Consider the following 14493-nt stretch of genomic DNA (forward strand, 5'->3'; position numbering starts at 1 on the left):
CAACTGCAGGCACTACTTCGCATCCATGAACTGCGTGCCCACCAAGCGCCGAGAAGGTATTCCTCCACCTTGCGTTCATTTAGGACACCGCCCAGCAGCTCTTGACGGAGTTCAGTTCGATGAGCCAAACGAGGATCTAGTCTCCGCAACGTCTAAACAGCCAGGATTCCAGCTGCCATTCCAACTTGGACATCATCCTTCCACAGCCACAGTAAGCCACCAGCTTTCAGTTACGAGGCTCAGCCTGTCCGACATTGACCTCTGTGTTCTCTGGGCATCACGACTTGGTATGCGCTGGCGTTTATTGACCTTGGCGATTCTGTTTAAGAACGGCCGTTCTCATTGCTGTTTGTCTGAGTGGGAAAATTCTCCGACACAAGCGAATTTCAAAAAGAGCCGATAGTTATGACCCGGCGGCTGGGAACGAGCATCACGTAATCGGCGAAGACGGTCAGCTATTCAAGTGTTACTGTCGTGAGCATCTGTAGAAAATGGCTCAAGGACACAGAAACCACGAATAGACGACAAGGTGTTGGACGCCCACACCTCATCCCAAAACGTGGTTAGCGGCTAGCCTGCTCTGTACAAGTAGTCGTCTCTCTCTCTCTCTCTCTCTCTCTCTCTTTTATAAAAGGTATCGGTTTTTCCGCTTGGAATCGTGGATAAAATTATTTGTAAGTCGTGACGTCGCGCATATTTCACGCACTCGTAGTAGTGGTTAAAATGTACGCTAACAATCATCAATGCTGCTATGCAGGCAAACAATTCTGTGCACCGGTACTAACTAAGTTGGGTTGTAACAGTTTACTCATGTTGAACACGGCCGCCTCAAAAATACTCGTGGTTTGTTTAAAACTGTAGTAGTTAATGCCTGATAAATAAATGTTGTTGCAGAGAGAGACACGATATAACCACCTATGTAGGCTGCTCTATTACTGTAAGTGTTACATAAATTCTTTGTTAAATACTGACCTTCTAAACTGTTAATTACATTTTGAATAATAATTACGGTACTGAAAATAAGATTTTCACCAGTCAGCGATTTACTCATAAGTAAGCCTGAGACTAGTATTATTATTTATTATCTTTGCGTTCATCGTGTATATTTAATGAAAAATTCTGCAAAAAATTCTCTTTTCCTGATAGCATAAATGTTTAAAGTATTTTTTCCTGTTATCTTGTGGATGAAGCCTGGAAATCATCCGATTAATTATATTATACGATTAATTATATTTTCTGTAATGGCTGCAAATGCGCCACTACGAAAAAAGAATGGCAGATGGCCAACGTTAAAACTCTTGTTCTAGGGACGATTAATTATTTTCACTTAATTATATTCACATGGAGAGAAAGGTATGAAATGAGATTACAAGGGTAAGTACTTTTTATAGATGTATTCTGAAAAATCTTAAGAACAATTAATAAAATCGTCCGTTCAAAAGCCACCTCGTACAAAAGCGTTTTGAAAGTTAAAGAACCGACACTAGACAGATCATTTTATTCGTCCAAGTCTTCATCACACAATTATACAGAAATTCCATGACATGATATAGTCTTTATTACTCCTAGTATCTGTTACACAGAAATATATTTATTACTAATATTTTTATGTTCAAAATACGTAAAGGTGGAGAATTTTTCCCGTTCAAAAATAATATTCCATCATTGGTAGCACATTTACATACACAAACCCGCATAGTTTTGTCCGTTAGACACAGTTCACTTGTGGTTATCGTAACGTTGTACTACGATTTTTAAAAGGCTTCCCAGGAGACGGTACAAGTGCAGGCACAAATACTTTGGAGTACACCGTTCAGTGCACGTTACTCAACATGGGCTGTGTAGTAGACGTCACACACGTGTTCCTATGTTAAGCCAATGACATCGTCAATAATGATTGCAATGGGTTCCGTATCAACGAGATTACACTGTGGATTAATGGACACCTGTCACCTGGTCGGAAGAATCTCGTTTCTTGTTACACCAGGTCGATGGTCGTACCTGGGTACAGCTATAGTCAGGCGAACGGTTGTTCAGAACATTCTCCACACCACAGATATACGCTGGTGGGTGCAGTGTTACGCTATGGAGGATATTCACCTGGATTTCTATGTGGCCATGTGACTTGTAACAGTTATCCAAGGTAAAATGATAGGTGTGAACTATGTGAACATCATTGCATCCGTTGAAGCTTGATGGCATTTTTCCAGCAGGATAACTGGTCGTGATACAAGGAAAGAATCATGCTAAAATGGTTTAGAGAACATGATAGTGAGCTCGCGTTGTTGTCTTAGCCATCAAATTCGCCTGATACGAAGCCGATAAACTCCCGGCCTGTAATTTACGGCAACTGCGTTTCATTGATTGGCGACTCCATAGAATGCTGAGTGCACAACGACCATATACGTGAAATTAGAAGGAAGGTCAGCGTTGGCCGTAATATTGATGGTTTATTGACAGCAAGACAGATTTTCAATCACATAGTGATCATCTTCAGTGCTGTGGTGTACAAATTAAACTTATAGGCACTGGTGTCAAGTTATCATCAGTAAGCAAAGCTAAGAAACGATCACAATAAAAATGAGTTAATGTAATCGTTTCTTAGCCTTAGTTAGTGATGACACGAGTGCCTATGAGTTTAATTTGTACACCACAGCACTGAAGATGATCACTATGCGATTGAAAATCTGTCTTGCTGTCAATAAACCATCAATATTACGGCCAACGCTGACCTTCCTTCTAATTGCGTTTCCTGTGAGTAGATATCTATGACATATATTGGGACACCTACGCAGGATTAGTCGACTCGATGCCACTCGGAATCGCTGTTGTATTGCTTTCCAAAGATAAACCAACACGTTACTAGGCATGTGTTTGGCCTCGTGATTGGAAATGCTGCATAATACTTGTCTCTCTTACAGCTTCATTCCAGTAATGCGACATGCATACTACATTCTATTTAGTTGTTCCTGGTCTAAGGATGCTAGCGTTCGATCATTATGATGATTATTAGTGTTTTAGGGCGCACAACAGCGAGGTTATCAGCGCCCGTGCTAGCGTTCGAATTATCTTCTGCTTTTTAGTAAGTATACTGTGATACCGTCCGTGCAACACAATTCCAAGCTTTTCACACTGTTTCTGACCACCCTGTATACCATGTACCACGGAGAAGCCAAGCATTTTGCAATGTACTGGCCAGAGTCCAGTAATAGATTTTGCTTTCGGCGATGAGCAAATATGTGTACTTTCGAACACACAGATTTTTTTTCGTTTTGACTAAGTAGGATCACGGATTAATTTCAGCTGCTCTTCTTTCTTTGTTTTTTTTTTTCGTAATCTTCCAGTACTGCATCTTCTCCTTTCCTCTCTTCCAACCATGTTATTCCGGATTTTTAAAATTTTTTCTCCCCCCCAGTGTTTCCACATTTAATGTTTTATTCTTAAAGAAGATTTTTATGTTTTTTTTTTCGATTTCTTGTTTCTTTTCTTCTTACGTAGTCCACGCTGTTGGTTTTCAAAACTACAGGAAATTGTGTCTCGTTAGGTTGTTCTCATTGACTCGGTAAAGGTGTCGACAGAAAATAACATTCGTTTTGCCATTATTACTGACATTTCCTGTATATTTTCACACATCTCCCCGTTACTTATTTTTTCCAACTGTTACGTTGTCATTTGTTACGTTATATATTTTTATTTGTCAGGTGAATTTTTTCTTTTGTTAGAGCATGATTCTTTCTCTCAGGGATATGATCTTTTCTTATCACTTTTACTTAGGTGCATAAGTAAGTATGAAACGGGTTCTTGAAGGGCCGCTGTTATTCATGTACCAACTTTAGATTTTGAACGTGATGACTAAAATATTGTTGCCGTTAACTGAATTGAATGTAATTTTGTTAATTTCTATTTATTGATTGCAAAGCAAGGCTAGAGAGAATTTCGATTGTTGCCGTGGAGCGGCCAAGATAAAACTTACTGAACTCATGGAATCTGTATAATTTAAAAAATGAACTTTAACGTAAATTAATTATCTGTTGCAATTTAGAAAGGTTCTTACAACGAAATCTCTCGCATTTAGAGTTACTGTTAACATTTTGAAAAGTAAATTAATACTTCGGCGCGTAATGGCCGACCAGAGGCTGCATCGGAAGATGAGCTTCTCGCAGCGCAAATTACTGAAAAAAAAATGCTTATTAAAAATATTTAGCCGATGCGACCATTTGAGGTGACAACTATTACAAGGAAATTCATTTTGTGATAACAATGATTAGGTTATTTTAGCAGAGTACCAAATAACTTACATAAAATATGTGTAGCCGCTCAATGGCTGCGTTCCGTATCGCGAAACAAAACAGTGTGAGAGCCATTAAGTACGTACTTCCTCCTCGGCGGTACAGTCGCGTCTCTTTTCGATCGTTTTTTATTTTCATAGACATGTTTTATATAAAGATGCTATTTTTAAATTATTGCTGCATATCAGTTGTATGAAGAACATTAACTGTATCTTTTATACTAATTGTGTTCATAAAATACAAATACATAAAATACAAATAATTTTTGGTTCACCCTTAACAATATTGTTCACTGTTTACAACCGATAAAAACGTCAATATTTATGTGACGTACCGTCACACAACCATCTGCAGTTTGCATTGCACTAAGTTTCCAGTAATCTAACTCCTACGTATGTCTGTTCTGTCCTCACTTTAACGAAAACAAGTAAGAGCGTATGTTAAACGGTGCGTTTTCTTTGTCAAGCCACGAAGTTTGTTTTCAGACGTGGCTCGAACACCCCGGCAAAGTATCGACTAGAGGGTGCAGGCGGCGTCAACATTCCGGGCTCCCTCGCTGTAGGGCTGGGCAGAGCGGAAGACGCGCCGACCGCCGCGGGCGTGTGTGCACAGCGGGCTGCGGCCTTATACGATTTTTGCGGCGAGTTATTGGCTTCCCTCCGCCCACCGAAACCGCCCTAATCTCCCGGGCGGTATTCCGGGCATGACCGTGACACGAGCGCCACCCTGCCGCCAGACAACAGCTGCCGGCGGGACCAGCGCCTCGAGAGAACGGCCGCGTTAGACTGCTTTATGTCCAGGGGGCAGCTTCCATCCCAACACTCAACTTATGCTAAGCACACTTCACACATTGCTGGACAAAAAACTGAAGTATCCAGAAGACAAAGTCGGATGTCAGCGTAAGTTCGTAAACGTACACACTTCGGCGCGCGTGTAAGTGATTAGAGCTACAATTCTCTGGGACAGGTAGAACGTACACCAGAAATCATAAGGGCTCTTCGTGTTTAGTGTCGTTACAAGGCCTGGCAGGATTTACATGGTGTTCAAAAAAAGTGTCTAATACTTTGAGAGATGGTAGTAATCACCGAAACAAGAAAAATAAGTCCAATAAATATGGATCCGGAAACGCATACATTTCGAGATACACACGTGTATAAGCAAGTCTTTATCTCGGAAAGTGTGCGTTCCGGACTCGTGTTGGGTTCAAATGGGTCTGAGCACTATGGGACTTAATTTCTGAGGTCATCAGTCCCCTAGAACTTAGAACTACTTAAACCTAACTAACCTAAGGACATCACACACATCCATGCCCGAAGCAGGATTCGAACTTGCGACCGTAGCGGTCGCGCGGTTCCATACTGTAGCGCCTAGTGGACCCCTGTTAATTGGTCTGATATTTCTTGTTTCGATGAGTACTGCCACCTCTCAAAGTATAGAAATGGCTATGTGACGCTTGGTTACGGATATTAGCACCGTCGTTTCGTTGGCGCTCCGTCAGATATGTCGGCAGGGTATTATGATGTCTTACACGCAGTACTAAACCTACTATTACGTGGTCTGCAGTCTGTTGTGTCGGTAGAGTCGTGTTGTAGGCTACATCAATTTTCGTTGTGTTTGTTTGCCTTATCATTCAGTAATGTCAACCCTAGATATGTATCATGGTGTTTTACGTACTTCCAATCGCGGGTTCTCTTATGTGTTTGTTGTTATTGCGTTATTTTTACGCAGTCCGCCCACGGTAGCTGAGTGGTCAGCGCGACAGAATGTCAATCCTAAGGGCGCGGGTTCGATTCCCGGCTGGGTCGGAGATTTTATCCGCTCAGGAACTGGGTGTTGTGTTATCATTATCATTTCATCCCCATCGAAGCGCAAGCCGCCGAAGTGGCGTCAAATCGAAAGACTTGCATCCGGCGAACGGTCTACCCGACGGGAGGCCCTAGTTACACAACATTTATTTATTTATGGTGTAGAAAAATAGCCGGCCAGAGTGGCAGAGCGGTTCTAGGCGCAACAGTCTGCAACCGCGCGACCGCTAATGTCGCAGGTTCGTATCCTGCCTCGGACATGGATGTGTGTCATGTCGTTAGGTTTAAGTAGTTCTAAGTTTTAGGGGACTGGTGACCTCAGAAGTTAAGTCCCATAGTGCTCAGAGCCATTTGAACCATTTGTAGAAAATTATCCGTTACCAGTCACAATAAAATGTTCTTAATTTGTCACACGACCGATTTCGGGCTTGAGCCAATCCTCAGGTGTTTATATATTCATTTACATGTTTATATTGTTGGAGATCAATAAAGATGAAGCACCATTATTAGTCATGCTATGGTGGCAAAAAATGGCTCTGAGCACTATGGGACTTAATTTCTGAGGTCATCAGTCCCCTAGAACTACTTAAACCTAACTAATCTAAGGACATCACACACATCCATGTCCGAGGTAGGATTCGAACCTGCGACCGTAGCTGTGGTGACATTTTTGCCTTTTAGTTACACACTTATTGTCATTTTCAAGTGCATATTTCAGTTTTATCAAGTATGGCTTCATATTTCACTACTATGAGGTGCACTCGTGAAATACACTATGTTTGTATGTAAACAAAGTGTATTTCACGAGTGCACGTCATAGTAGTGAAATATGAAGCTATACTTGGTAAAACTGAAATATGCACTTGAAAATGTCAATAAGTGTGTAACTGTCAAAACTGTCACCACAGCATAACTGAATAATAGTGCTTCATCTTTATTGATCTCCAACAGTATAAACATGTAAATGAATGTATAAACACCTGAGGATGGGCTCAAGCCCGAAACCGGTCGTGTGACAAATAAATAACCTTTTATTGTGACTGGTAGCGGATATTTTTCTACACCCGAGAAAGGAACAGTCACGGAGTTTGGCAGCATCCACTATGAATAAAATTCATTCATTTATTTATTTGTACGAACAGGTGTTGTAGTGCGTTTACACTTTCTCTCTTCCACCACTTGCTACCAATGGAAGCCTACTACTCGACAAGTGAAATGGTGAATGTGATATTCTGCCATCCTTTAGCAAATGGACGTAGCCGTCGAGCCCGTGCTCTCCACGCTGAAAACGATCCACAGCGCAGAGTGTCCTCTGATAAGCTGTTCGGCAGACTTTTCCAGAGTCTGGGAGACACAGGCACCCTTGCACTTCGTAGAACTCACGGTACAAGGCCCCGTACAGTCCTCACACCTGACATGAAGGAGTGTGTGCTACTTTCGGTGGAAGAAACCCCTATATCAGTGTGCGACGATTACAGCAGCTGAAGGCGTGTCTCACTTTCTTATCTGGGGGGTAACACATGAAGAATGGCTTACCCGCTTCATGTACAACGCGTTCAGGCCCTACGGCCACAGCATTATCACAACAGACGGTGGCTGTTGCAGAAGTGAGCCGCAGATCCACTGTTCACACCCAAGATTTTATTTACCGATGAGGCAGAGTTCACAAAAAAACTTATTTTAAATTTCCATAACCAGCATGTATGGGCAGATGCAAATACCCAAGCATTTCGGGAAGAAGGGCATCAACACCGATTCTCAATCAGCATATGGGCAGGCGTACTTGCCTATAGATTAATTGGCCATATGTGCTACTACAACGGTTAACTGGGGCGCATTATCTGGACTTTCTCAGTAATGTATTGACTACCTTGCTGGAGGCTGAACCATTGCAGCAACGAATACAGACGTGGTTCATGCACGATCGCGCACCAGTACACTTCCGTCACAATGTGTTTACACATTTGACGCAGACATTTCCGGACCGCTGGATTAGTCGTGAGGGGGGAGGGGTGGGGGGCAACCCTGGCCTGTTCGTTCACCAGACCTCTATCTCCTAGACTTTTGGTTATGGTGACACTTGAAGCAACTAGTCTACTCCAGGCCAATCAACGTTCTGCGGATACTACAGGGTCGCTTCTACAAAGTGTGACTGTTTTGTAATTTATAAAACCTTCTCAATTCCGTGAAGTATCATTTCGTTCCTGCTCCCCTTCTGTATGAATCTCTTTCTTTGTCAGACAATGTATACACACACAAGAAATCAACAAAACCCACGGATATGCTACATGTTGCAACACAATTTGGCAAACTTCAATTAAGGACCCTCTATACCTACCACAGATACGCGTTTCTGGCGTCATGACATCACAGTGGAGGCTCTTATGTAACAAAAGAAAGTCCTATTGAAGAAGCTGCTACTTCGAAATATATAATGGCAAAGTAAAAGCACTTTATGAAGACAGTAGATGGAATTTATTAGGAAATTTGTGGTAAGTTCCTATGGGACCTAACTGATGAGGTCATTGATCCCTAGGCTTACACACTATCAGGCGAAATCTTTCTCCAGGCACCCATACTTGGCAGGAGACACTATTTTATGGTCACCTTTAGGCGCTCACTGTGCGTTCAGAACTGCGAAGAGGGACGTCACGCTGTCAGTGGGCATACTAACGAAACTTCTCAACACGTCAGTGCAAAGTTGCATCAGATTTCACTGTGGTTTCCATTTAGCGGCAGATCTTTCCGTACTTTCCGAATATACCCTCGTACTTTCGTCCCTAAGTTTTGCGGCTCAGTGTACTTGCTATTCCTCTGAAAATCCTGTAGGCTTGTTACTCAGTGAAAAGAGAAAGCACAAGGAGGTGTTCTCACAAGGTAGGCACAGCGAAGGCGTGAAATTTTTGTTACCTGGCCATCTCATTAACAAGTATGGGAGTAGCAGCATGGAGAAAAACACGGGTGAGGAACAAAGCGCGTCGAGAGAAGAATGCTGGCTGGCGCGAGAGTGATATTATGCAGGCACGACAGGACCGGGGAGATTTGTGGACTGCACTAGAGACGGGGCGCCGCAGCCCCTCGCGGCGTCGCCGTCTGCGTCGGCGATGCCTCTTTCACGCGCAAGCGCGCTACACAGGCGCCAAGAGAAGCAGGCCGAGGTGTTTTGCGGTATGCGCCTACGGTCCTGGCTGCCGTTTTGTTTGCGGTATCCATTGTCCTCGAGGCGGCTTCATGCGGGCTCCGGTGGGGCGCCGTCTCAGCGGAACGACACCCGGCAGGAAACGCGAGGCCCGCCTATGTGGGAGTAAAATGTACAGGGCTGTTCGTAAGTACCTCTGGGGTTTCAGAACACGACGGCGCTAAAACTAAAAGACATACAAGAGGCACACTATCTGATGAAAATTATACGAACTGAGCATTAAATGTCAAGAGCGGTCGACCCACCAGTGTAAAAGGAGGCAAGGAGGCGGCGAGTACTGTGATGTCACTAGAGAAGCAGTATCTACAGAAAGGGTCAGTAATGAGAGCTCAGTGACTTCCAACGTGACTGGTCACTGTTTGTCACCTAAACAACAAGTGGAACGGAAGAGCTTAAACTTTGTAAAGCTGCTCTTGTCGTCCGCTGGTGACGTGTCTGTGAAGCGGAAAGTCGGAGGAACAATTCAGTTAGACCAAGGCCAAGAAGAGTTCACGCACTGACGCACAAGGCCCATTCAGTATTGCGGAGGGTGGTTGTAAAAAATTGCATCAAATCAGGGGAAAGAACCACTCACGAGTTTCAGAGTGACTGTGGGTAGGGAGTTAAAAAGAACGGCGTACAATGGTTGAACAGCTATACGTAAATCACACTGATTCAACCGAAATTTTCAATTCCACCCTACTGCTTTCACCCGCGAACATAACTGTGTTGTACGACGTCATGGTAGCACAGTGTTTTTGAGTCAGGTCGTGTTTGTAGATGTCGTGTTGTAGAATTTGGTGGCGCTCTCTTGTGGTGGCTGTTACTGTTTCGAAATTGTTTGGTGTGTTAGTGAGTCATTTGACGTTGTGAGGTGAGTGTGTCAGGTTGTTATTGGAAGAGTTTCTACGATTTGCCAGTGAGCTACTTTCATTTTTCTTATACACGCTGACGGATTCGCATCTTTGTTCGGAATTATTAGTTCAGTGTCTTACTTATGATCGGAGATGTAATTTTTCTTTTCCTTTTTTTTTGCAGTCATGGATACGAAAAATTTACGACTAGGCCATAGCCTGTTGCAATGGACGGAGATGTATTGTCAACTACGAAGTTCGTACTGTTATTTGGATTTATTGTGGACGATTCGTTGTGTGTGTGTGTGTGTGTGTGTGTGTGTGTGGCCAGCCTAGGATGACTTTGGTTGGTAGGGATTTTTTGTGGTTATATTTATTTCTTATTGTAATGCGTATCATATGTACGTTTATAGTTGTTCGAATTCATCGAAGTTGGAGATGAAAGTTTTGTTCAATTTGGGGTTTTTCTTGTTACTTATAGATAACTGTGTTGGATTGCTGTTGATAGGTGTCGTCGACATTGGTTCACCGTCGTTACTTAGGTTTCATTTTTGATATTAGTTACGTGAGTGAATTTTTTTTTTTTTTTTTACTGTGGACTTCGTTTTAGATTGATAAGATAAGTGAAGGGGTGTATAACGAATTTGACGATTTGTTTGTGTTGGTTGTAGGTGGTGCAGGCTTCGCGCTAGCTGCCATTTATGTCAAGTGCAATTTGCGATACCGGGTTTTCGATATCAATGGTGTTCGGTTGTGGACTTTTTGGTTGTGCTGAATGTTGAAAATTTCTTGTGCTTGACTTTTTGGTTAAATTGTTTTGGAATGGCGTCGTTATTTTTATTGTCGTACATTTAGTTTGTTCCCACCGAAAACTCCCTCGTTCCTACGGATGTTCTGTTAGTTTGTTTCTGCTGCTGGAGCTAAATATTTCGCGTGCTTGTTCTTTTACTGGTGGGTGTAATGACTGACGTCATGGTCGCCACATTGTATACGTTCGAAATATGCGCCGTCGTGAAGGCGTCAAGTGGCAAAGCGGACGGGTGGAGACGTAACTTTCGGTTCTGTTATCGTACTTTTCTGTCGTCAGTGCTAAGTGAGTCTTGAGATGGTGTAAAGGGCGACGTCTCTGGACAGTGGATGACTAGAAACGAATCATATGGAGTGATGAATCACTCTGCACCATCAATCTGCACCTTGTGGCAGCATCATGGATCTTCAGACGGTAGACACGTATAAATGAAAAGCATCATTCATTAACACCTCTGAAGTGGAATGGTTTGGGTTTGGCGAATTCGTGTAGAACGCTAGCCTCTATTATGTGTAGTGGCAAAAGTGAAATACAGAGGAGCTGGTGTTAGGGTGGAGGGGTGTTTTTCGTGGCTAGGGTGTGTTTCATTTATTATGGTCTAGAAAATGCTAAAGACGGAATGATATGTGCACAATACCGCGCATAATAGGGGAACTCTTCAGAGACAGTGCACTCTGTTGAGGGGAGCAGCATCCGTCGTTCCTGAAGTGTACTGAGCTGTCCATCGACCACATATGAACCCAATGGAACACCTGTGAGATGCGTTCGAACGTCGACTGCGCTCTAAATTCCAGCCTCCAACATGATCACATTCTCTGGTTTCGGGTCTTGTTGGACAATGGGCTGTCCTTTCTCCACGGAGATTCGGACGCCTTACTGAAAGTGTTTCAGCAAAGGTGAAGGGCGAATACACCTCATATTAATGTGCACTAGTAGATACGCAGGCACTTTTGTCCCAGGTAATGTAGACACGTATCAGTGAATAGAGCATCTCTCAAAGATTTTAACTCACATTAGAGGTGCTCAACATGGGAAAAGTATGTGTCGCAGCAAATGTCAATATGGGCGGGAGAGACAGCGTGTGTAATTCACCGAAGTTGCTGTAGCACGGGAAAGCGCAACCGCGTACAGCCCGCTTTGCAAATTTGTTCACTGGGTTGCCTATTTGCAGGCGCAAAGCAATTCGATGCGATAATATGGAGCGGATGATTTATCTGAATGTTCGACATACCTCCCCCTAATGATGTGCTCTGTAACTACGCCATGAAGCGTATTACGAACAGACGTGCAAAGATGTTGTGTGTCATTTTGTCTAACTTATAGTTATCGCGCAGCCGTCTTCTGAAACTTCAGAGGTGTTAATGAATGATGATTTTCATTTATATGTGTCTACCGTCTGAAGATCCATGATGCTGTTAAACACCAGTTGTCCGAAACCTTCAGGACCAACATTATAAAGGCCAAAAGTGTCCTAAAACGAGTATTTTTCGAGATAAAGAACATAATGGTAGTTCGGTGAAGAATATGCATCGTCTAGGAGTATGCATTACAAGTTTTTCTGTGTTAGCTGCACTTGAGGGGAGATTAGCACTGGATAAGCATTGCAGCAGTGAGGAATGACATAAATCCTTGACGTTTAGATCTTCTGTTCATATCTATATTTTTAGTGTACAGGGAATAATAAAACGTGTAGCTTACTGTATGGAGGGTTGTTGCACATGCGCAGATTCCTTTGTCAACGCTGGTTCCATGAAACTTTGCTTGACTGTGTCGGAATAGTTGGCGTCTATCTTGAAGCATCTGTTGGTTCAACTTTTACAGCAGCCCCATGACGCTCACCCATGGGGCAAAAGAGTTTGTAATCTACACTGTCATTCTTTCTATATCTGCAACACCCCTGATTGTGCTATGTGGAATGGGTCCCACACACTTCAGACATACACTAAGAAGTGTTGCATGAATGTTTTTAAATGCGTTCTAGTTTGGGGGATGCCTGTATTTAGCCGCTATTCTCCCAATAATCCGAAACGTGCCACTTGCTTTATCAACGACTCAATGTGATCATTGCCTTTGATATCCCGGCAAATTGTTGTAACTACGTCCACGTATTTATACGAGTTGGCTGACTACAGATCGGACTCATTGGTGTTGTAGTCGCAGAATACTACACTTTCTCCGTTTCAAGCGAATTTCCTATCTTTTCACTACTCTGAAATCCTATCAAGATACAACTGAAAATTTGTGCAGCTCTTTTCAGACAGAGCATCTCAGATAACTCCATTAACAGCCAAGACTGTGGCTCCTATTAATGTTGGCTGGAAGATCATTAATATAAAACATGGACAGGGAGGGTGCCACCACACATCCATAGGGTGTACACGATGATATTTCTACATATGTCGACTATTATCCATCGAAGATGAAATAGCGTGACCTTCCTGTCAAGAATTACTCACTCCTGTCGAAAATTGCGTTTGGTAACCCGTATCATCGTACTTTCCTTACTATGTGTTAGTGTGCAACCGAGTCAACTGCTTTTCGGCAGTAGGAATCACTACTTTCTGATTGCACTGAGCCATGAATTTTAGGCTATCATTTGCGAAAATGTCGAATTCAGTTTCGCTTGACCGATGTTTCCGAAAGCCTTGTTAGTTGTAATGGAAGCGGTCACTCTGTTGGTAATACCTCATTACGTCAGAGTTGAAAATATATTCCAAGATTCTGCAACAGGTCATTTCTACTACCCTTTTTGTACATGTCTGTAAGTTGTGCTTTCTTGGAATTACATTTTTTGTGTTAACAGTAAATATACAGACTTTCACACACATTTTTTTTAAGTGCCTACCTTAAGAACTATGAGCACTTTCTCAGAATAAGAGATGTGTTTCACAATAGGAAAGAGGAATAATTGTTTGTAGCTCTTAAGGTATGCACTTTAGAGCCCATATCTACTGGACTTTTGTTCTTGTTTTGGTCAATATGTTCAAACCTTTTTACTACAGTAATTAGCATTTTTTTCTTTTAGAGGCGGGAGCTACAGTATTAGCACTACCAGCAGTTTCATCTCCATTTTCTTCTTCTTCTTCTTCTTGTTCTTCTTCTTCTTCTTCCCCTCTTCGTTCTTGTTCAAGCATCTTCAGTGCCCCCAATTTCAGTGAATGGCTACCCATAACTATCAGTGCCACTGGGTATACGATAAAAATACGTCAACTTAGAAAAGTGACCAGGCATAGTGATGCCGTCCACCTCAGATGCTTCAATTGGTTTTCGTAAGCAGCATGCCTTTGTAATTATTAGAGTGTCCATTAGAAATGGAAAGAACACCAAATTCAAAGGAGGAAGCCACCAGCAGTAGCAATTCCGGCAGTAACTGCAATTGTAGCATTCTTATTTCTGTATATTTTTCCCCGTTTTTCTGTATACTTGTTGTTCGATCTATGGTGTATTATGGTTAAAAGAAGGAATAACTTAGTCACAGATTCAGTGTAGAATTTGATAGGGGTTCCATCGGGCCCTGAAGATTTCGTCGCGATCTCAGGGAGCCAGAGCGCAGTGGGCT

The 14493-nt window shown here is 42.7% G+C and overlaps 1 protein-coding gene across 1 annotated transcript in view; it reads right to left on the minus strand.

Annotated features, from left to right (window-relative positions):
- Positions 1-14104, minus strand: part of LOC126199650 (uncharacterized) — a 584284-nt gene extending 570180 nt beyond the window's left edge. Inside the window, exon 1 of the mRNA XM_049936577.1 lies at positions 13987-14104. Within this exon, the coding sequence (XP_049792534.1) occupies positions 13987-14104 (118 nt within the window). The remainder of the gene's footprint in view (positions 1-13986) is intronic.
- Between the last annotated feature and the right edge of the window lie 389 nt (positions 14105-14493).

The sequence above is a fragment of the Schistocerca nitens genome, chromosome 8, assembly GCF_023898315.1.
Source record: "Schistocerca nitens isolate TAMUIC-IGC-003100 chromosome 8, iqSchNite1.1, whole genome shotgun sequence".
In the NCBI taxonomy this organism is placed as follows: Eukaryota; Metazoa; Arthropoda; class Insecta; order Orthoptera; family Acrididae; genus Schistocerca; species Schistocerca nitens.